The sequence below is a fragment of the Palaemon carinicauda genome, chromosome 40 (assembly GCF_036898095.1).
Source record: "Palaemon carinicauda isolate YSFRI2023 chromosome 40, ASM3689809v2, whole genome shotgun sequence".
NCBI lineage: Eukaryota > Metazoa > Arthropoda > Malacostraca > Decapoda > Palaemonidae > Palaemon > Palaemon carinicauda.
Window position 1 is genome coordinate 29898076 of NC_090764.1, and position 22152 is coordinate 29920227.

Below are 22152 nucleotides of genomic sequence, written 5' to 3' on the forward strand. Positions count from 1 at the left end.
ATTCGGGATATCTTTCCGTATTTACTTTAATAGCAACCATTAATCTTTGTTGGATATTCGGTGATCTCTTTCCATATTTACTTTAATAGCAACCATTAATCTTTGTTGGATATTCCTGGGATCTCTTTCGGTATTTACGTTAATAACTACCATTAATCTCTCTAGGATACTTGGTGATTTCTTTCTGTATTTATTTTAATAGCAACCATTAATCTTTGTTGGATATTCGGGGGATCTTTTTTCCGTATTTACTTTAATAGCAACCATTAATCTTTGATGGATGTTAGGGAATCACTTTCTGTATTTACTTTAATAGCAACCATTAATCTTTGATGGATGTTAGGGAATCACTTTCTGTATTTACTTTAATAGCAACCATTAATCTTTGATGGATGTTAGGGGATCACTTTCCGTATTTACTTCAATAGCAATCATTAATCTTTGATGGATGTTAGGGGATCACTTTCCGTATTTACTTTAATAGCAACCATTAATCTTTGATGGATGTTAGGGGATCACTTTCTGTATTTACTTTAATAGCAACCATTAATCTTTGATGGATGTTAGGGGATCACTTTCCGAATTTACTTCAATAGCAATCATTAATCTTTGATGGATGTTAGGGGATCACTTTCTGTATTTACTTTAATAGCAACCATTAATCTTTGATGGATGTTAGGGGATCACTTTCTGTATTTACTTTAATAGCAACCATTAATCTTTGATGGATGTTAGGGGATCACTTTCCGTATTTACTTTAATAGCAACCATTAATCTTTGTTGGATATTCGGGGGATCTCTTTTCCGTATTTACTTTAATAGCAACCATTAATCTTTGATGGATGTTAGGGGATCACTTTCCGTATTTACTTTAATAGCAACCATTAATCTTTGATGGATGTTAGGGGATCACTTTCCGTATTTACTTTAATAACAACCATTAATCTTTGTTGGATATTCGGGGGATCTCTTTTCCGTATTTACTTTAATAGCAACCATTAATCTTTGATGGATGTTAGGGGATCACTTTCCGTATTTACTTTAATAGCAACCATTAATCTTTGATGGATGTTAGGGGATCACTTTCCGTATTTACTTTAATAACAACCATTAATCTTTGTTGGATATTCGGGGGATCTCTTTTCCGTATTTACTTTAATAGCAACCATTAATCTTTGATGGATGTTAGGGGATCACTTTCCGTATTTACTTTAAAGCAAAAGTTAATCTTTGTAGGATATTCGGGGGATTCCTTTCCGTATTTACTTTAATAGCCACCATTAATCTTTGTAGGATATTTAGGGATCTCTTTCTGTATTTACTTGAATAGCAGCCATTAATATTTGTTGGATATTCGGGGGATCTCTTTCCGTATTTACTTTAATAGCCACTATTAATCTTTGAAGGATATTCGGGGGATTCCTTTACGTATTTACTTTAAAAGCCACCAATAATCTTTGTAGGATATTTAGGGATCTCTTTCTGTATTTACTTGAATAGCAACCATTAATCTTTTTTTATGGATATTCGGGGATCTCTTTCCGTATTTATTTTAATAGCAACCATTAATCTTTGTTGTATATTCGGGGATCTTTTCGTATTTACTTTAATAGCAACCATTAATCTTAGTTGGATATTCAGGGGATCTCTTTCCGTATTTACTTTAATAGCCACTATTAATCTTCGTAGGATATTCGGGGGATTCTTTTCCGTATTTACTTTTATAGCCACCATTAATCTTTGTAGGATAATTCGAAGGATATCTTTTCGTATTTACTTCAATAGCAACCTTCAATCTTTGTTGAATATTCGGGGAATCTCTGTCCGTGTTTACTTTGATAGCCACCGTTAATCTTTGTAGGATATTCGGGGATCTCTTTCCGTATTAACTGTAATAGGAACCATAAATGATTGTGTGACATCCCTCTGAATTTACTTTAATAGCATCTAAAGATTTTTGTTGGATACTCGGTTGATATCACTTCGTATTTACTCTTTTTTTGTATGGTTATAAAGGCCGCTTAGAATGGCAGAGGCAAGGCGCAGTGACATTACCATAGCGAGCAGGACAAAGTCATAGAGACTGACCATGCATACATATGATCAGCGCCCAAGCCCAAGCCACCTCTCCATGCAAGCTGGGACCAGGGAGGGCCAGGCAATGGCTGCTAATGACTCCTCAGGTTTCCCTAAACCCCCCATCCTTAGCTAACAAGGATGTTCAGGTTACAGACACTATAGGAACTAACGAGTTTGATCGGGACTCGAACCCAAGTCTCTTTTCTTCTAAAATACCTAATAATGATCTTTTTGGGAAATCAGGTGATGTCGCTGCGTTGTTATATATTGGTAACTAGGAGTTTTTGTTGTATATTATAGTGATATCACTTTTTCATTTAATAGTAACTTGATTTTCCTTGAAGCTTAGGGTGATGTTGCTCCGTACTTACTTTAATGGTAACTATTAATTTTGTTGGAAAACTTACAACTCTTGATATTCAAAACCAGTTCAACACGGTATCGTTTCAAGGGATATCCACCTGCATCATTGCGTTTAAAAGATAGTGTATCCGACAGAGACTGATTGAAAGTGGGACATGTCAGTTTTGGATTACATGACTGATCACTTTTCTTTTCCATTTGACAGTCATACGTCCTCTTCACTGATCCACTTTGAAGAGGAGGATCAGTTTTTAACAGTATAGTTGTAAGAAATTTTCGAAATTCTTCATCTTCATGATATCAATTTACCAAAAAACGCTGTATAACAGTTCAACTTTCGTTCTTATTTCATATACGATTCATTTAAACTTTATTTCTATTTATCCTTTCTTTTCATATAAGGTGTATATTTTAGGTAAATATAGCAATGAAACGATAGAATGTTCATTGTCTGTAGTTTATCATTACTGCGACTATTTCTAGCTTACTGCATGTATTTGATTGCTTTCGGAAATCTAGTCTACCAAAGGTGAAATTCGCACATACCGATTAAAGTCCATTACTCAAACTGTGCCCACTCAGTTAAGCAAACAAGGAAAGAAATATGTTTTGCAACACAGAGTTTATAGCCGAAGAAGAATGTCGTCTCGGCCATTAAACTTTGACCTTTCGGACGCTAACAAGATAATTCCTTTCACTATTCTGGCTGAGAGTAGAATTTCAGCGGGTGTGTCATGCAGTCATTGTGATCCGAAAATAACTATAGGAAAATGAAGCTAAGAAATACACAAATTATCTTTTTTTCAGGTAAATGATATCAAACTACCTCATTTCTTTGATGTGCTTATTAGATTTTATTTACCGTTTTGAGTTTTAGATTTATTTATTTTATTTTTGGTGGTTTGTCACAAAGCCATGATGCATAGATATTATCTGCTTTAATGCAGATCTGCCTTAATTATAGTCTAAAGTGTTATGATTTTTTGTGTAAATGAAAAAGGCATTATAAGAGACCATTTTTATCCTCAGGCTCTAAAATTCATATGATATATATTCGTTGTTTGTATTTGAATTTTGTAGAAATACTAAAAAAAATCAATAGAATATACTATACATACACGCGCGAGCACGCACACATATCATCATCATCATCAGCTGTTACTTGTCTACTGCAGAACAAAGGTATACATATCTATAACCCCAACAATGTTCATCTGAGAATATATAGTGCGGTTGTTTTGAGCTACGTACTTATTCTTGTATTGTTCAAATAGGGTTAGTTAATCCTTACGGGAAGAGAAAAATTTTTAGGATATGATGGCTATAATATTATTTTCGGAGGTAATATTTATATCGAGGAATTTCCTGTAATTTTTTATGTTTTTTTTTTTTTGTTTCATGAAATTTTATTTCTTGATTTAATTTCAGATATCTGCTATTAAATTCCTCTGCTATAAATTCCCATTTGATAGGATGTAAAATCCCCCCTTTTTAATTTTATGGTTTTGAAGATTTATAGGGTGATAAATTACTAATCCTTTATTCATCATGCAAACATAAGTCTTACTCAATTTCAAATCCCAATGTTATTTTGATTTCTTTCTTAGTATTTAAGTGGAGGTTATGAATGTAATGTTTATTCAAACTATAAAAGCAAAAAAGCAAGGAGGCAATCATTTTACAATTGAGTTGAAGACAATATATATTCAGTAATGTTTTCTTGATTTCCCCAAGACTCTGATTTCCATTAACATTTAAGAGAATTTTTTTTTCCATTTCCCTCATCCTTAAAACTTCAAGTTGATGCTAAGCTTACCATTTTGTACTTGGTTCTGTGTTCTTTCTAAGAGCTTAATTTTAATCACACTTTGTTTTGGAAATCGCAGGTTGTTTATTGATTTACGAGTGAGACTAAGTATGATTAAATTAATTTCCTTTCGTGATTTAAGGTTTGAAGTAAATTTCAGGCTTTGTGTCCTTATCGTGGTCGTAATGATATAAGTTATGTTATGGTTACATTCATATAAAGTTAATATAATCTCAATAGTATAGTATTAGGTAATTTTTAGCACATTTTCGTAGCTTTGTGGGATTAAGTATAATTGTGAATTATACTGAAATATCCTTAGAAGAAATATATATTAACAATGGCAATGTGGAAATAATGAACTTATGACGTTTCATAACCGTTTGTAATTCATTGTAAATTTTGCATAGTAAGATATCGTATTAAAAGATTCATGATCAGTTTGTAAGACATTTCTAAATGTAGCTGTAAAACTAAGAAGAATAAATAGAAAACAAAAGAAGGAGTCAGATGGTCAGGCTCAGGAAGTATGAAATCTCACATCTGGGACGGCAAAACTTCTTCACTTACCTCAAATGCGCGAAATCTTGGTGAAGTTTCATAACCTCCCAGGCGGATCGACCACTGCACAGAGCGTTTTGCTTGGTTGGGGCCTCTGCGTTGTGGCTGCTACTGTCACAGAACTTGGTCACCTGCGTGACAGAGACAACTTTGTTCATCAAGACTATATGGAATAGCGGCAACTTGGCCCGAGCCCGCCACCCAAACTTGGTTGTCTCTTGGAAGGGGCCAAAGTTTATTATAGTTTGGTGAATGGCTACTGACGGGAAACCGGGATTAAACTCACAGTTGTCCTCTTGTCTTTCACCATTCACTCACTAAGGATTCTAATGTAATTGCAGATGCAGAATAGATTTAACACTAATTGAAAAAGAAAGTCTTTATTTTATATTATCTATTTTGTCAAGTGCGTTTCAATATTTAGTTTCTGTTAAAAAAATATGTTTCAAGTACATTTAATGGATATATATATATATATATATATATACACACACACACATACATATATATATATATATATATATATATTTCGAAAGACCTGTGCTACTTTACATTTATTTGACGATAGTAATTGTATGAATTCAATTTTACAGGTTCATTATGATTCATTAACTTTTAATGACTAATTCAGATGAGCAAAAATGAAATATTTACAAGAAACTTAGTGGTTATTAGGTTTAGGACACAAGGCCTTTATATGTAATATTCTATACTTATATATATATATATATATATATATATATAGTTAATTTTGTTTGCTTTTAAATATCCTTAGAGTATTTCAAATTTATTTAATGCATAGTGAAAACAGTTACTTTCGCATGCTGCAACTGAGAGAGAGAGAGAGAGAGAGAGAGAGAGAGAGAGAGAGAGAGAGAGTTTATGAATGAGGACGGGGGTAAATGTAATGGAAAATACGATATTTTTTTTTATATGTAGGAAAAGGATCCTACCCTTTATATATAGTTACGACTTGACCACCATGGTTTTGTTATTCGCTCCCCCCCCCCAAGATTTATATTTTTTTTATTGGAGGGACTTGTGAAATAATGCTTTACGCTTAATGATGATAGCGGAAAGTTACCTCTGAATTTGGTTTGTTTTAGGTAATGATTCAAAAGTGTTGAATTAACATTGGTCATTGTTTTAATAATATCTGTAATGGGAGTATGACATAATTGCTTTATTTTTTTTCCATGAAAGTATTTATTTTTATTTTGGAGAAAAATATACGGTAGAAACTTCCACTGAGTAGATCATACAACAAAAATAATATTCTTATTTAAAGAAAGGAAAATTACAGTTGTAAGAAACGAAAACTAATTTGAATTACAGATGGGGGAATTGAAGTCCAGTTCTAGATTATTATTTCGAAAGTTTCTTCTAATAGATAGCGTTAATATAAAGCTTTATTGCACAAACCCTGATACATGAACAATAAAAGTGGGAATGAAAAAAAAAATGGGAAATGTCTCGTCCTATGCTACTATTGAAGGCATTTCTTTTTCCACTCAATTTAGCAGTAGTTTCGCCTCTTCCACTCTCTCTGATTCAGGTATTTATTTTAACGTTTGAATTCTGAAGTATTGTATCGATCTGTGTAAACCTTTTTTCTGCATAATTGTTTCTTTAGTGTTAGAAGGTTTTTAGTAGTTAGCAAATCATACGATGCCTTTGAGATAGTTTGTATAATTGCCAAATTAACAAAACTTTGACTGAGCTATTGATACGGCAGGTGTTCTACAATATTCATTATCTTATTATCAATGTATTTTAGAAAAATAAAATAAACATTTTAATAATGTTGACAACTGTTGTCACTTGTTTTTTCTGGTCAAATTTTTTTGGGAGGTTCCCTAAATCAGCAAGATCAAAGTGAATGTAGTGTTTGCATAAAATGGCTATTGGATTTACGAATGGGTAACAGTGGCATTCTACATAAAAAGAGAAGCATTTTATCTTCCGTGTTCGGTTACAAAATCCATACAATAGTTCCTTTGTTCTAAAATTCAAGGGGAGAGTGGAGACTCAATGGAGAGAGAAAAAGTCTATGGAAAAATTCTCCTTTTGTTGTTGTTTTTTTCTTTACCTTCCTCTGATTTAGGGCAACATCTATTTTTCACTTTGCATCTATTCAGTTTCTATAAAACATTTGTTTGCAAAGGAATCCAACATGCTGTTTTTACCAAAGATAGTTCAGTGATGATACGCTAATGTTGTTGTTTTTTTTATTTTTTTTTTTATAAGCGATATTTCTTACCTGTGGTAAATGCGGAAGGGCAAGTAATGAGGATGTAGCATTTCGATGCGCTTCAGGAGGCCATGCACAGTGGTGGGCTTGGTCGGGATGACACACAAGATGGTGAACATGGGCATCCGTACATACGGATGCTGCCCATTGCGCTCCTTTCCGGTACCAGGGCATGTATAAAGGGTCCTCCTGAAACCCCGATTCTGAAAATAACCCCCATCGATACTTGCCCCACTCCCCAACGAGGACGCTTGCTGCCCTGGAGGCCTGGGCGGCTGAAGAATTAGCCACCTGCAGGAAACCGACGCCCATTTGTATAAAGTCTCCCTGGACGCCGCAGCCTCCACTTTGCTGCGTCCAAGGGGAGTCCCCAAACACTGGATGGGGCGGTTCCAGCTTCAGGTGCGATTTTTGCGTTGGGGGTGGTGGCGGGTCGCTGGAGATGGGTGGATGACAAGCACGGGTGGACCAGTGGTTGGGAAGAACAACAGTAGCCGTTCTTAGGGAGACCATGCCCTCAGTAGCCTCGAGCAGGGCGTTGGACCATGCCAGTAATACAGTCTGTGAAAGCAACGATACAAAAAATTATAATTGTGATAAACTATATGTTTCATGTCATTTAAAATAATTGTAACATAGTACTTGTAAAAAGAACTACTCAAGTTTGAGACACACAAATACTAAAGGAATAAACTGCAGAAATTATTCCCTTCATTAACCTTGATAGTTAATCAAATTGCATTATTATTGTTGTTGTTGTTTTTACAAAGAAAGGTGAATGCAAAATCAATGGCCCCAATAGCGAAAGCAGTCCGGTGTAGAATAGAAACGTAGAAGAAAAGAATGAAAATGAGATAATAATTTTACAGATTCTCGTGCATCTTTGTCTGTATGAAAATATTGTTTTTCATTTTTATATGTTTACCTTATTCTTATTCAGATATTTATTAATGCATACCTTTAACTTTAACCAAGGGATAAGAAACAGGTTTGAGGCTTTAGAGATGAAATGCTTGAGAAGTGTACGTGTCATGAGAAGAATTAAAGGATTGAGGAGTATGGTTGGTTGGTGTAGCTTGTCCGGAGACTCCCCGGTATGAAGACTTTCCTAGATGGTCTGGTCATATTGATTGATGTTCGAAAGCATTGCGAAGGGTTCTAGGTAGATGTTGTGAAAGACATTAGAAAGGAGGGATCTCAACATCCAGGAAGCAAAATTGTACGTGCAAGATTATCCAAGGTGAATTGAGCTGTATGATGGATTTACTTACTGGTTATGAATCATATGTGTCGGTCCTTGAAATGGTTAACTGCTATATGTGTGTTTTTTTTTTTTGTATAGGGGGACTATCCATGATTCAGCAGCTTCAAATGTGAATATAGCAGAGGTAGTAAACTAGTGTGATTAAGACACACACACGTGTATGTATTGATAAATAGATATACTGTAGATATAAGTCATATTATTCTTGTTGATACTTTATTCAAGAAGTACGTATTTTGTTTTTTCGTTTTTTTTGGGGGGGGCTAAAAGATAAGATTATCCTTATGTGATGAAGACGAAAAACTCCAGTCAGGGTAATAAACCATAAAATGCAGACAAAAAGGGTAAAATAAGCAGTTAGATACCGTAGATGGAGTATTAAATCTACAGAATTTAAAAGTTGTCCAGGAAATTAAAGGTGGTTGTGCTTCAGAAGAGTAAGAGTTTAAGGACAATTCATTTTTATTTGAGGATGTTACATCTGGCACGAGTAAGAATGCCTATACAGTAGATAGTGCATAAGATAAGTTTGAGATATGCATGCTGTACATTCAGCAACAATGTTGCACGGGCTATATGGTGAAATTGCATTTTACATACCAGTTTCAATGTCAGCATTTCTGATATGTGGAAACATTGTTTAAAATCATGCTAAGATACGTCAAAAGTCCGCCTTACATGCGGGGATCGTCCATTGCGATTTTGACCTAGCTCTGATCGCGGGCAAATCGTCGTCAGCCATACACTATTTGGATTCCGGCATCAATCTCATTGAAGACTTCAGTGTGAGCAGATATGACATATCCCAAAGAGTTATATATACAGAATAATGTCATCCTCAGATGTTAACGAAGCAAGGGATGCTAACAAACTAAGGAAAACTCACCATGAGCCATACACATAACGATCTTTCATATCAGGTGTAAAATTGGGAGCACAAACCTAGCAATGTATGGTTAACGCCCAGATCACGGTGCCACGCGACTTGGCCCACTTTTTTTTCAGTATGATTGCCCTAGACACACTGAGATTTACTTGATATACCGATATCGCATGCGATAAACGTTGTGTATGGCAGCCTTTATATGTTTATCGCATGTAAAACGAAATTCAAAGTCTACTCAAATATAAACTACTCTTTCAACCGTGTTACTCTGTTTTAGAGATATTTGAAATACTCGTCTTGGATTTTCTTTGCTATATGATAGATCATTCACGACGGTACCCATTAATGAAAAGATCATCATAGCATAAGGCTTAACACTTAAGAATTATGAAGTATGTGTAGAAAGTTCTTGTCGGTTGCCGTATATTGTATTTGACTAAAAAACGTAGTATTTATTTTGTTATGAATAATTGATATCAAAAGAAATGACGCGAATCTAGATAAATTGTATGGTGACTTAGCAGATTTTATTTGAATTCGCACTATGGATTTTTTCTATGGATTAGGCTTTTGGCTCCTTTTGGATTTTTGGAGGGAGGAAGTGGTTTAAAACTAAAAGAATTAGCAAACACTATTCTATTCCATTTCCAAACCCACAGCTTCTAGCTCAGCTCACTTTGGCATTGGAAGAATTTTGCAAAATTCATGGTAAAACACTATTTTCACAACGGCACTTTAGGAAAACTTTTACTGAGGATGTTATGTTTTATTCCTCTTTTCCTTGTGACTTTCTCTCTCTCTCTCTCTCTCTCTCTCTCTCTCTCTCTCTCTCTCTCTCTCTCTCTCTGTTTGACTGCAACAAAATTTAAATAGCGTTGGGAAATTTACAGTTCTTGTTGCTCGTGTGGCATTTGCTATAAACTATGGGTATAATTTGATGCTTTGTGAATGTTGCTCAGTAAGATTTAGTCCATTCAGATAGGGGAGCATAAAATACGATGATATAATGATGGCCTAAATGCAGTCCCCAATCTCTGAAAATGTTACTTACAATGAGTCTCTCTTCCCTTTAGAATGACCGTACTTTATGATACGCCTGACGTGTAATTAGGAGTGGTTACGAAACATAGAGTATTTTGCCTTTGAGAGTATTCTCGTAATTTACAGTAATATACTTTTGAGGTTGCTGCGTGATATGCAGTACTCCATCCATGAAATATGGCAGAAGAGAGAATTGTACGTAATATGCAGTCCATCATTAATATTGCATTCCTTCGTAGACGACATTGGAAAAAAAAATGTTTCGAAGCCTTTTTTTTTATAGTACCTACAAGTAGTAGTTGTCACTTGTGTCAGACTGATGCACAGTAACTTGCAAAATAAATGGAAAATAAAATTCCTGTATGAATTAGATATTGTATTTTTTTTTTTATTTGCCAGAAAAGGAATCATTGTCCCTGTAAAATAACCAAAGAAAATTTTTCATGTCAGTACAACATAAAACAATTGGAAAATCCATCATTCTTTTTCGAAATAACCCATACTACTGGATGATTAGGTGCCTGGGCATTGATCAATCTTGTGCCGTTTATAGAGGAAGGACTCGAAATTACGTTTTTGGATAATTTATGGAAGAGTTAGACTTGCGATTCCTTCAAGAGACGTAATTTGCCATGATTATGACAGTTTAAGCTTTTAAGATTTTAATTGAGAAAATAGAGTATGCAAACCTGTAAAAATACAGATTGAAATCGGAAGAAAAACAATTTGGGGGTCTTTGAATTTCAGAAAAATGACTACTCAATACATGTTGTGAATCAATACCTTACTCTCTTTATGAGGATATTCTGCTCTTATTGAATTGATTTAATTACCTCACTGAGAGACGGGAGAGGAAGAGAGTTTATGTATTGTCAAGACTGAAGTTACCAGCATGTGTGTATATTATCTATTTAGCCATTGTAATAGTTCTCTCCATTTGAAATTCGGGTGTAAATAGGAAGGGTATATGATTTTGTAGTATTTAGACAATTTATATAAAGAAGCATAAGGTGTCACCGGAAAAAAATAAAAACATACATTTGTTCATCTGTATGAAGTCAAGATAGGTAAATGCTGCGATAAAATTTTGTGTTGCAATATGTAAACGCAGTAAGGAATAATATTAATTTGAAATAATGTTGAGGTATCTATCTCCAGTGTTTAAACTTTACTTTGCAAAAATGTTTGTTACTTAAAGTCAGACGTTTCCTACGTCAATGGTTAAAAGCAATTTGTATGATACGTTTGTGTTTTTTATATCTTTATATCTTTATCGTGCGTTCAGTTTAGTTGATTTGTGACGTTTTTTTTTCTTAAATCACGTCTAGTAAAAAAAGAAACAGTACAGTAGTCTCAGCGAAGTTCATCCTTTAACTGTTTCAATAGGATTGAAGTGCCTTCGATATATATATATATATATATATATATATATATATATATATATATATATATATATATATATATATATATATATATATATGTGTGTGTGTGTGTGTGTGTGTGTGTGTGTCTGGCTATCTGTGTGTGTGCGTGCATTTGTATATATGCAAACAAGATTATTTGTGATCTCTTATTGTGACTTCACAAAATTTACTTATAATTGGTAAAATGTAAACCGTGTGTTCTATATATCTCTCTCTTTGTTTCGTTATACATTGCACTGGCTCATTCATTTCATGATTTTTCTTTCATTTTTCTGATAATGCACATAGTTTTCAGGTAGAGGTATGAGGAAACCCAGTAACAAAATCATTATTTTAAAATCTCTCAAACGTTTGATGATGCAAATGTAATTTTGTTAGTAGTTGATATGATAGCCTAGAACATAGTCTGACTTTGTTGTATCACCACTTAAAATAAGATTAATCATCATCGTTAAATGTTTAACACTTGTGGAGTAGTTGGCTTGTTTGCCCTTTAATTATATATACAGATTGCCAAATGAAATATAAATTAACGCCAGCACATGGTATTACCTTATATACAAGTTTATAAGTATATATGATATACACTCCTCTCTCTATTTTGTTCAATTGTTTTCTGTTTTCATTTTATCATGACATTTGTCGTAGAGAAGGATAATTTTGTCTGGTGATGGAAGATAGAAAAGTAATAACATTCACGTATCGACACGAATATGAGAACAGGTATCACAGAGGAATTTATAACCATATACCCCATCCCGTATAATGGGTGTTGCGTGTAACTTCATAAATTCCCCATATTCCCGAAGGTAAAGTGAAACCTCTCGAAGAATGAGACAAATTCTTTGGAAGATTGTCAAGAAAATAGTCCATAATGATGATTGCAGGTGAAGAAAATTTATGGAGCCATAACTCCCATGGTGAGAAATGTTTCTTTTCATTGCCAATGCGATATTCACTCGCTGTTAGCTTAGATTCTCGGTGTTTGTGTGTGTACGTGAGAGAGAGAGAGAGAGAGAGAGAGAGAGAGAGAGAGAGAGAGAGAGAGAGAGAGAGAGAGAGAGAGAGAGAGAGAGAGAAGGATTTGTACTAACGTAAGAGCTGCAATGCCGTAAATCGCCCTTTAAAGATTAGTTGCCTCGTGTTTCCTCTAAGTTATTCTGATTGCGTGCTTACAAGGGTCCGTCGTTCTTCATATAAAAACGATTCCACCAGATTTACAGCTGTTATAATATGGAGAATAAAACGTCAGCTTATATAACTGTGAATTGAAGCTGATAAGGTATGTGGTTGTGTCTGGAAGTGAAACGCAAAAATGCCTGCATCAATACATTCATAACATAAAAAAGCGACATAAATCTGTGAATACAAATAGGGTCGGTGTAGTTTGAAATTGCGCTTATTTATATGCAAGGTAATATGCATATGTAAAAATTCCGCCCCCTATTGTTTTTGGAAAGTTACTTTTATTAACCTTTTCCTCTACGGTTTTATTTTTCTTCCTACCCTGATTTCAGTTTTCAGTTTATATGCATTCTATCTTATATATATATATATATATATATATATATATATATATATATATATATATATAATATATATATATATACATATATATATTATATTGTTATTATTATTATTTTTATTATTATTGCTAAGCTACAACCCTAGCTGGAAAAGCAGAATGCTATAAGCCCAGGGGCTCCAACAGGGAAAATAGCCCAGTGAGGAAAGGAAACAAGGAAAAATAAAATATTCTAAGTAAAAACTTTAACAAAACAAGAGGAAGAGAAATATGATAGAATTGTGTGCCCGAGTGTACCCTCGAGCAAGAGAACTCTAACCCAAGACAGTCAAAAACCATGGTACAAGGCTATAGCGCTACCCAACACTAGAGAACAATGGTTTGATTTTGGAGTGTCCTCGGAGAGCTGCTTACCATAGCTAGAGAGTCCCTTCTACCACTTACCCAGAGGAAAGTGGCCACTGAACAATTACAGTGCGGTAGTTAACCCATTGAGAGAAGAATTGTTTGATAATCTCAATGTAGTCAGGTGTATGAGGACACAGGAGAATATGTAACGAATAGGCTTGGCTATTTGGTGTGTGTGTGTGTGTGTGTGTGTGTGTGTGTGTGTGTGTGTGTGTGTGTGTGTAGGCAAAGGGAAAAGGAACCGTAACCAGAGAGAAGAATCCAATGTAGTACTTTCAGGCCCGTCAAAGAACCCCATTACTCTTTAGCGGTAGTATCTTAACGGATGGCTGGTGCCTTGGCCAACCTACTACCTATATATATATATATATATATATATATATATATATATATATATATATATATATATATATATATATATATATATATATATATATTTAATGTAAGGTTTATAAGCCCAAAGAAATATGCCCTCTTTGGAGAGTTTTACATACTGCTTATTGTGTATGCATGAGATATTAATTTGACCGCACTGAAAATTACATGCGACCGTGCAGAAGACATTATCAACGTGGGCTTAGTGAGTAATGTGACGAATTAAGTAAAGGCCATTGAAGCTGATTGGTATTGTTATTGGTGGAGAACGAACGTGTTTTGTTTGAATGTGCATTCATTCAACATTTGTAGGTATACATGAATTTACACATACATACATAAACACACACACACACACACACACACACATATATATATATATATATATATATATATATATATATATATATATATATATATATCAATACAGCCGGTTTTAGACTACTGCAGGGTAAAGGCCTGTCATGTCCTTATTCATGTCTGAGGTATGGCCAGTTTTTATCACCATGCTGGCCAATAGAGTGCTGATGGTGGTAGAGTTGTCTGATAGCTCACAACAAGCTAACCTAGTATGAGTGGCCTTGACTAGTACAGCTTTCCTGATCATGGCGATACACGAACCTTTTCACATGTTAAGGTATCCCCACTCATAAAGGACATATATATATATATATATATATATATATATATATATATATATATATATATATATATATATATATATATATATATATATATATATGTGTGTGTGTGTGTATACAGTATATACACAGGGTTTTCAAAGGTTTCTTTATAGTTTAGGAAATAGATTACAAAAGCTATTTATGAAATATTGTATCCAAATTAATTCTTTGTACTCACGAGTTATGAAAGTTTTAAATTACATTGCATTTGTATATTTCAAGTACTATGTTGATGGAAAGGTACTGTTAAGTGAACCACAAGACTAGCTACTCCTTAAGATGAGGAACAATTTGTGCCATGATTTATCGAGACAAAATCAAAAATACAAACTCAGTGGGACTACTGGAAGAGATCAAGTGTCCCTTCCTCTAATTCATGCTTATCACAAAAGAAAAATATAGAAAAAAGATAGTGTTGGATCAAGGGAGGATTGGAACATTTCAGGGAAACAACGATCATGTAAGATAAGACTGATCGTTTTCCTACAAAGCCCATCCTTACTGGTGCCAGACACTTACAGCTATCAAGTTCAAAAGTACATATACTGTAGTCTTACCAAAGAACCTGCAGTTATACACTTACAAAGTGCAATTCATAGAGGCACTCGATCCAAATGATGATCCAAGGCGAAAATTATTTTCAGTCTACATGCTAGAACGAATCTCTGAGGATGAAGTTCGCCTCAACCGTATTTGTTTTAGTGAGGAGGTAACCTTTCATGTTTCAGGGAAACTGAATGCACATAGTGTGAATTTCTGGGATACAGAAAATTGGCATATGACTAAGGAACTTCACCGAAATAGTCCAAAGGTGAATATCTGGTGTGGGATCATGTGCAATTGAATCATTGGTCCATTTTTCTTCAACAAGATGTATGTATTGGCATTTTGACTGAATATGTGTCACCAAAATTAGATGGTCTTCAACCATCCAACATTTTCAAGCAAAAGACGGTACACCATCACACTTGAGAGATTATGCTCGTGGGTTCCTAAATCAAATATTCCTGGAAAGGTGGGTTGGAAGGGGCAGCACAATTCCTCGGCTACCTAGTTTACCAGATAGTATTTCCTGGACTTCTTTTTATTGGGTTATATTAAAGGTATGGGATATCGAACAAGATATGGTACGCTATTGGTCTCAAACAAACAATCACTGATATAATTGCCGTTGTCGCTGGGGCTTTGGGACAGCGTACAGGGCAAAAAATTGTGTACTGTCATGATGTGCTTTGTGCAATTAATGAGTCACATGTAGAGGTGTATCAAACGAAAAAAAAACATCTATGGCTCATTTTATAATTTCTACATATTTGTTTTTATTTGTAAAGTGTCTATGGGCGTGTGTATATATATACATACCTATAAACATACATACACACGCAAGCGCGCACACATGATATATATACTGTATATATATATATATATATATGTATTATATATATATATATATATGTATTATATATATATATATATATATATATATATATATATATATATATATATATATGTATATATATATATAAATATATATTTGATTGATTGAAAGCAAACACTAAATTTTTTCTATTTAAGGTGCATGCAAATAGAATTTCAATATAATTAATTTCAACATTGTTTATTATTCTAATGTAATATTTTTATTACTATTTATGAGTAATAGGCGCTGTTACTTGCTCTACTTAGAATTGCATTCTAGTTTTCTATGAATTTTATTTTGTTTTCATATGTTTTCTATTTCTCACCATAAAAGAAAAAATATTTAAACAGACCCAAACCTTGAAAATAAAACTATCAATACCCAATGCATCCTTTTCCTTACCTGCAGTTATTTTATTAATTGCCCCTGGTATTCTATTTTTATTTTCATTTATAGACTCGTTATTTTCATACACAGGTTCTAACGCTTTCCATTTTACCTTCGTTAAAGAAACTTTCAGTAATCAAAGTGAAAAAACAGTCATTCTTTTACGGTGCTACACCGATTTTTGTTGCTGAGAAGCTATTCTCATGTAAAGCAGTTAAAATCTTTCCATGCTCGCTGTTTTAAGTTCCGGTTTCATGGAGTATGTCTACTCGTTTTAGTGATGGAACGAAGGGGCTTAGTTATTCAAAAGTTATGATACCCGTTACTTTTATAGGAATAATATCGTTATCAACAAAACATTTCAAGAACGGTATATTTAATATTTTTATCATACCTTAATTCCGCCAAGAATTTCACTGGGTTTCTTCTATTTTTCCTTTCCTTATTAAATTATTAAAATTGTTCTCCAAACTTCGAATTTGAACAATAATATATATATATACATATATATATATATTATATATATATATATATATATATATATATATATATATATATATATATATATATATATATGTGTGTGTGTGTGTATACATATATGTATATTAAAGTTTAATTTCATTAATAATGTTACGAAAATCAAGTAGCCTACCTTACTCAAGACCTTAGATACCATTACTAAAGTTTGACTTGTAGATAACAAATTTGACATTCCATGAAATAATGATTCCCTCACAAATATCACGGGTCCTTTCTAAGATATTTTGAAAGTTGATAACCGTTTTATTCGTTTTACAACTTAATTCCGAAGTTAACAAGTTCATTTATGTTTTAATACAATACATATATCTTCTACATCCGTTCGCTCTTGGTTCGAGTGATATGACACATTTTAACGTTTAAATTAGTAGCTCCACCCAAAAATGCAGAAACCTGAATGTACTTGGAGTAACATTAGTAATGAAACGTGTGTGAAGAGTTACAGAAGTGTTTCAGCAGTTTTACAATGTTTTCTACTAAATTTTATAATTAAACCAGGTGTATATTACTATGGCCGCTGCTGATTAAAAGGTGTTCATTCTAATCATAATTTTTCTCAATGTATCTCTAAGACGAAATTACGGTATAGATTACCACAGTAAATTACTTTAATCTCACCCTATCTGTTTTTTCCGTCTGCCCTAACTCACTCCATTAATACCTACGTTAAACGGAGATATATATCTATTTGACGGTTAGTAATTTTATCCCTAACAAGAATATTAAGCTGTAATTCATTCCCATGTTTACATATCGATTATTTGTAGTGACGTGAATGGTTATCACAATACTGAGTATAATGTTAAGTTCGTTGTTAATGATATTTTAGCCGAGATTTCAAGATACCTATATATGTTTTCCTCCTTTACATTTAATGTATATATGCTATGAGAGAGAGAGAGAGAGAGAGAGAGAGAGAGAGAGAGAGAGAGAGAGAGAGAGAGAGAGAGAGAGAGAGAGAGAGAGAGCGTAGTTTTCTACGACTTGCAATAGCTGACTGACGTACATGTACACATAATGTATTTGATCTGCTGAAGAGAGATTCTGTTGAAAAATTTTGCAGAATTGTTCAAAGGATTAAGGTTGCAGTGTTCAGTGATTTAATTAATAGTTTATTGAATCCCCACCTAAAGTAGATGCCCTGATTGTTGATTTGCCGTAGCTTTCATAAATGAAAAATAATTATATCTTATAGGTCAAACAGTGTAACTGCAAATGATCGTTTGATACTTTTTATGAATAAAGTTATATTTATGCAAGCTTAGATATGTTCGAGCCTTGATGATATATAATTTAGGTGTGTGCCTTTTACGGTGTTTAATATGGCTCTATAAATTATGAAAAAATATGAAAAAAAAAATCGTGGAAACTAGAGTATTAAGCATTGTTAATGATAAGTCGACTATATATATATATATATATATATATATATATTATATATATATATATATATATATATATATATATATATATATATATGTGTATATGTATATATATACATACAGACATATATATATATATATATATATATATATATATATATATATATATATATTTGCACACACAGACACGCGTGCACACGCACTTATATATATATATATATATATATATATATATATATATATATATATATAGTATGTATATATGTATATATAATATATATTGTACACACGTGTGTGTATGTATATATATATATATATATATATATATATATATATATATATATATATATATATATATATGTACCTACACACATGTATATATAATATATATTCCCCCCACCACACACACAGAGTCAGAGACCCAACATTTCCACTTCTGGATTTTTGTTGGTTGCTAAGCAGGATTAACATGTTCACATATTAACGAATACAACATACTCACAGGCCCTAACTGCCACGTTTGCATTTCTGTTGGTTGCTTAGCAAGATTAGCATAGTTACGCCAAGGCGACAAAACTATAACTCCATAAGCCTAACTGTGACCTGTTTTATCCATCACAAGTTGAGAATTCGAGAGAAATTGAATATTGAGGCTCCGTCTTCGTATTTTTTTCTGATTCAGTTCTTTTGTACACTCATTTATGAGATATACCTTTTTGTTAAACTGAATTGGATTGTGTTTTCAGACCGAAATTCCAGGTGGCTGACTATATGTGGTTTCGAGATGGTTGTGATGTTAAGTGTTCCATGGAGTTAGTATAACTAAAGAAGCTATAAGCTCTTGGTCTTAAAGCATCCTGAGTTTCTAATTAGGTTTGTAGCTTAACTACGGCGATGGTGGCTGGTACAACACAAACATACGCTACCGTGGTCTAGCGATGACGGTCAGGACTGCCGGTCGGGGCTACGGTCCACCCCAAAGCCAAAGTCCTTCAAAAAGAAGGCAACCGTGTTACCCCATACGAATGGGAAAAAGGAACTCTAATAGAGTTTGTAGCTTAACTAGTAATGATAATAATAATAAAAAAAACACGCTCTGGATCTGTTTTTTTTATATATTTCAAATTGTATATATTTTATTATATAAAAGGCATGCGTAAACTATTTATCTCTCATAAAAAGAATTCCATGTTAATAAACCTTCCTATTTCTCCTAAAATGATTTTTTTGCGTGTTTGCCATCATCAAGTCGTGAAAGGAATTTCTTTTCAGAAGAAAGAAAGAGAGAAAGAAAAAAAAAATTTGTCGTGCGTAGGGAAAATGCGCAGGACTGACTGAGAAATGATTTGCAAACTTGATACATGTTCACTGTCGATAACCACGCTATTTTGCACTACATTGACGGGTACATTTGAGATATGCAGTGAATGATTGAGAGATTTCTTGAAATTAAAATTCCAAAATATGTTCGATGTTAGTATAGAAATGGATGCATTAAATCTACAGCACTCCTCTCAGCTCACCCTCCCCACTACATAAACAAACATGCGTAGACACATAAGAAAAATGCCGAAAATCGAGAGGAAGTACTGTAGTGATTTCAGTCAATTAAATTCCATTAAGACTCGAAATGAGATCTATAACAGTTATCAGGCCCCTACTATTATATGGAATAGAGACACGGGTTTTTAAAGTGGAGAGTGAAGGGACTGTTGCAAAGAATCGAGGCGAGGATGGTGAGATGGATTGCTGTTTTATCACTACTGGAAGGGAGGGAGAGTCAAGATAAAGGAAGAATGTGCGATATATGTAATGTAAAAGAGAAGGCTAGGTAAGCTCGTCTGAGATGATATGGCCACTTAATAAGAAGGGAGGAGGTGGAACCAATATATGGAACACGCATATATATATATATGTGTATATATATATATATATATATATATATATATATATATATATATATATATATATATATATATATATATATATATATATATATATATATATATATATATATATATATATAGAGAGAGAGAGAGAGAGAGAGAGAGAGAGAGAGAGAGAGAGAGAGAGAGAGAGAGAGAGAGAGAGAGAGAGAGAGAGAAAATTGAAATAAGAATGGGTAGAGGAAATTGGGTGCCGATGAAATGTTTGAGCTGAACACTAACCCGACGATAAAAAAAAAAGTTGTGCGGGCGGAAGATAAACGTAGAGAGAAGGGAAATGGGCCAATTTCTTAGAATAAAAGATGCGGATAAATGTTTTTTGGACAACGCTTTTTTTCATCGATGCTATGAGAATTCTGATTACCTGTCGAATGAATAAGACATAAAAGGAGGAGAACTTAAGAATGCAAGAGTGGAAGGGTCCTTGTCAAGCTTAGAGCATTATAGTAAGGCTGAGGTCTCAATATGTAGATGTATTGACCATGCCACGATGGTGTACGTGGAACAATTATGTAGAAAAGTAACAAATTTGCAACTATTTGGCGAATACCAAAGAGGAGGCCGTGAGAATCTTGAAAAAAAAAAGCATAGACGAGAATTCAGACCAGCCAGTAATTCAGTTCTTTAGGTAAAGAAGTGAAGATTATTTTTCTCGTAAAAGCGGAAATCTTACTTATAAATGTTAATAATTATAATGATTATTTAAGGTAAATGTTTTTATATATTGGCTATTTGTTAATTGTTTCATAAGTTTTAAGATTCACCAGTTTTAGAATAAATGCAGTAATGTTCCTTTTAAATAGTGGAGAATTTTCACATTTAATACCCTTGCCAAATACAGATAAATCGATACCCTTTCTGTTTCATTAAAGATGAGATTTATGAATATTTTCCTCCAATTTAAAATTCCAATAGAATTAATATTCCATTTCATTTGGCGCGGTCTCTACTCTGGTTTATTTTATTGCCCTTCTCTATTGCGTGTTGATTTGGTTGCTTCAAATGTTATTTTTAGCATCATTCATAAAGTTTTGGTAATGGATGGCAGTCATTTTAGTTCCATTATTATTTGATGACACATTTTTCTTTTATCTGTTTCCTATCATTCCAATTGTTTATAAAGGTATTATTTTACCTGATCTTCCACTGATAACTTGTCAAATCCAGTTGACTCCTATTGTATTGTCATAAGTCATATATTCTCTGAAAATATTTCGTAAGTTTATATTTATCATGACATTTACTGAAATCGCATTTTCTATCCCATCATTTCCCATCTAGTGATTCTTTTTCCATTGGCTTTATCTGGTAACGTCAGCAGTGTGGCAGTTGAAGCATATCATATCAGAATATGAACCAGTTTTTCGCCGAAATCACTTTTATTTCGATGAAAATCCTGTACCGCTAGGCAGAAGTTAGTGAGACACCATAGTCTGTTTGATTACTTGTTTATGCTATTTTAATAAACAGTATTTTGAAAATGGAACTCCGATTTTATAATATTATCATGGTCTAAACCCGCTACTACCTATCTTCAATATTTGTCCCTTGTATTCAAAGTGAAGGACAAATTTTCTAGTCCGGTAAGAAATCATGAGTCGGTATTAAGGTACTGAACTTTCAACATATTAATGATTGTTATAAGGAAATGTTTGGAACGATTGCCATGTTAAAAATGAATTGTTATGATGAGTACATTATGTAAAATAATTTCACCACATCCTATTGGTGAGGGAAAAGGTCATTGTACTGTAGTTAAAGACGCGTTTAGTATCCTGGTCTTTTCTTATTCCAAAATGATCTCTTTTGT

General features: G+C 33.4%; 1 protein-coding gene and 1 long non-coding RNA gene across 2 annotated transcripts in view; one reads left to right on the forward strand and one right to left on the reverse strand.

Annotated features, from left to right (window-relative positions):
- The window catches only part of LOC137631608 (uncharacterized), a 257253-nt gene that overhangs the window by 100976 nt on the left and 134125 nt on the right, over positions 1-22152 (forward strand). The gene's annotated exons all lie outside the window — the stretch shown is intronic.
- LOC137631607 (calcium-activated chloride channel regulator 2-like) overlaps positions 1-22152 on the reverse strand; it is a 125555-nt gene that overhangs the window by 32983 nt on the left and 70420 nt on the right. Inside the window, exons 2-3 of the mRNA XM_068363472.1 lie at positions 7071-7622; positions 4820-4941 (exon numbers count right to left, since the gene is read on the reverse strand). Coding sequence (XP_068219573.1) covers positions 4820-4941; positions 7071-7622 — 674 coding nt within the window. The remainder of the gene's footprint in view (positions 1-4819; positions 4942-7070; positions 7623-22152) is intronic.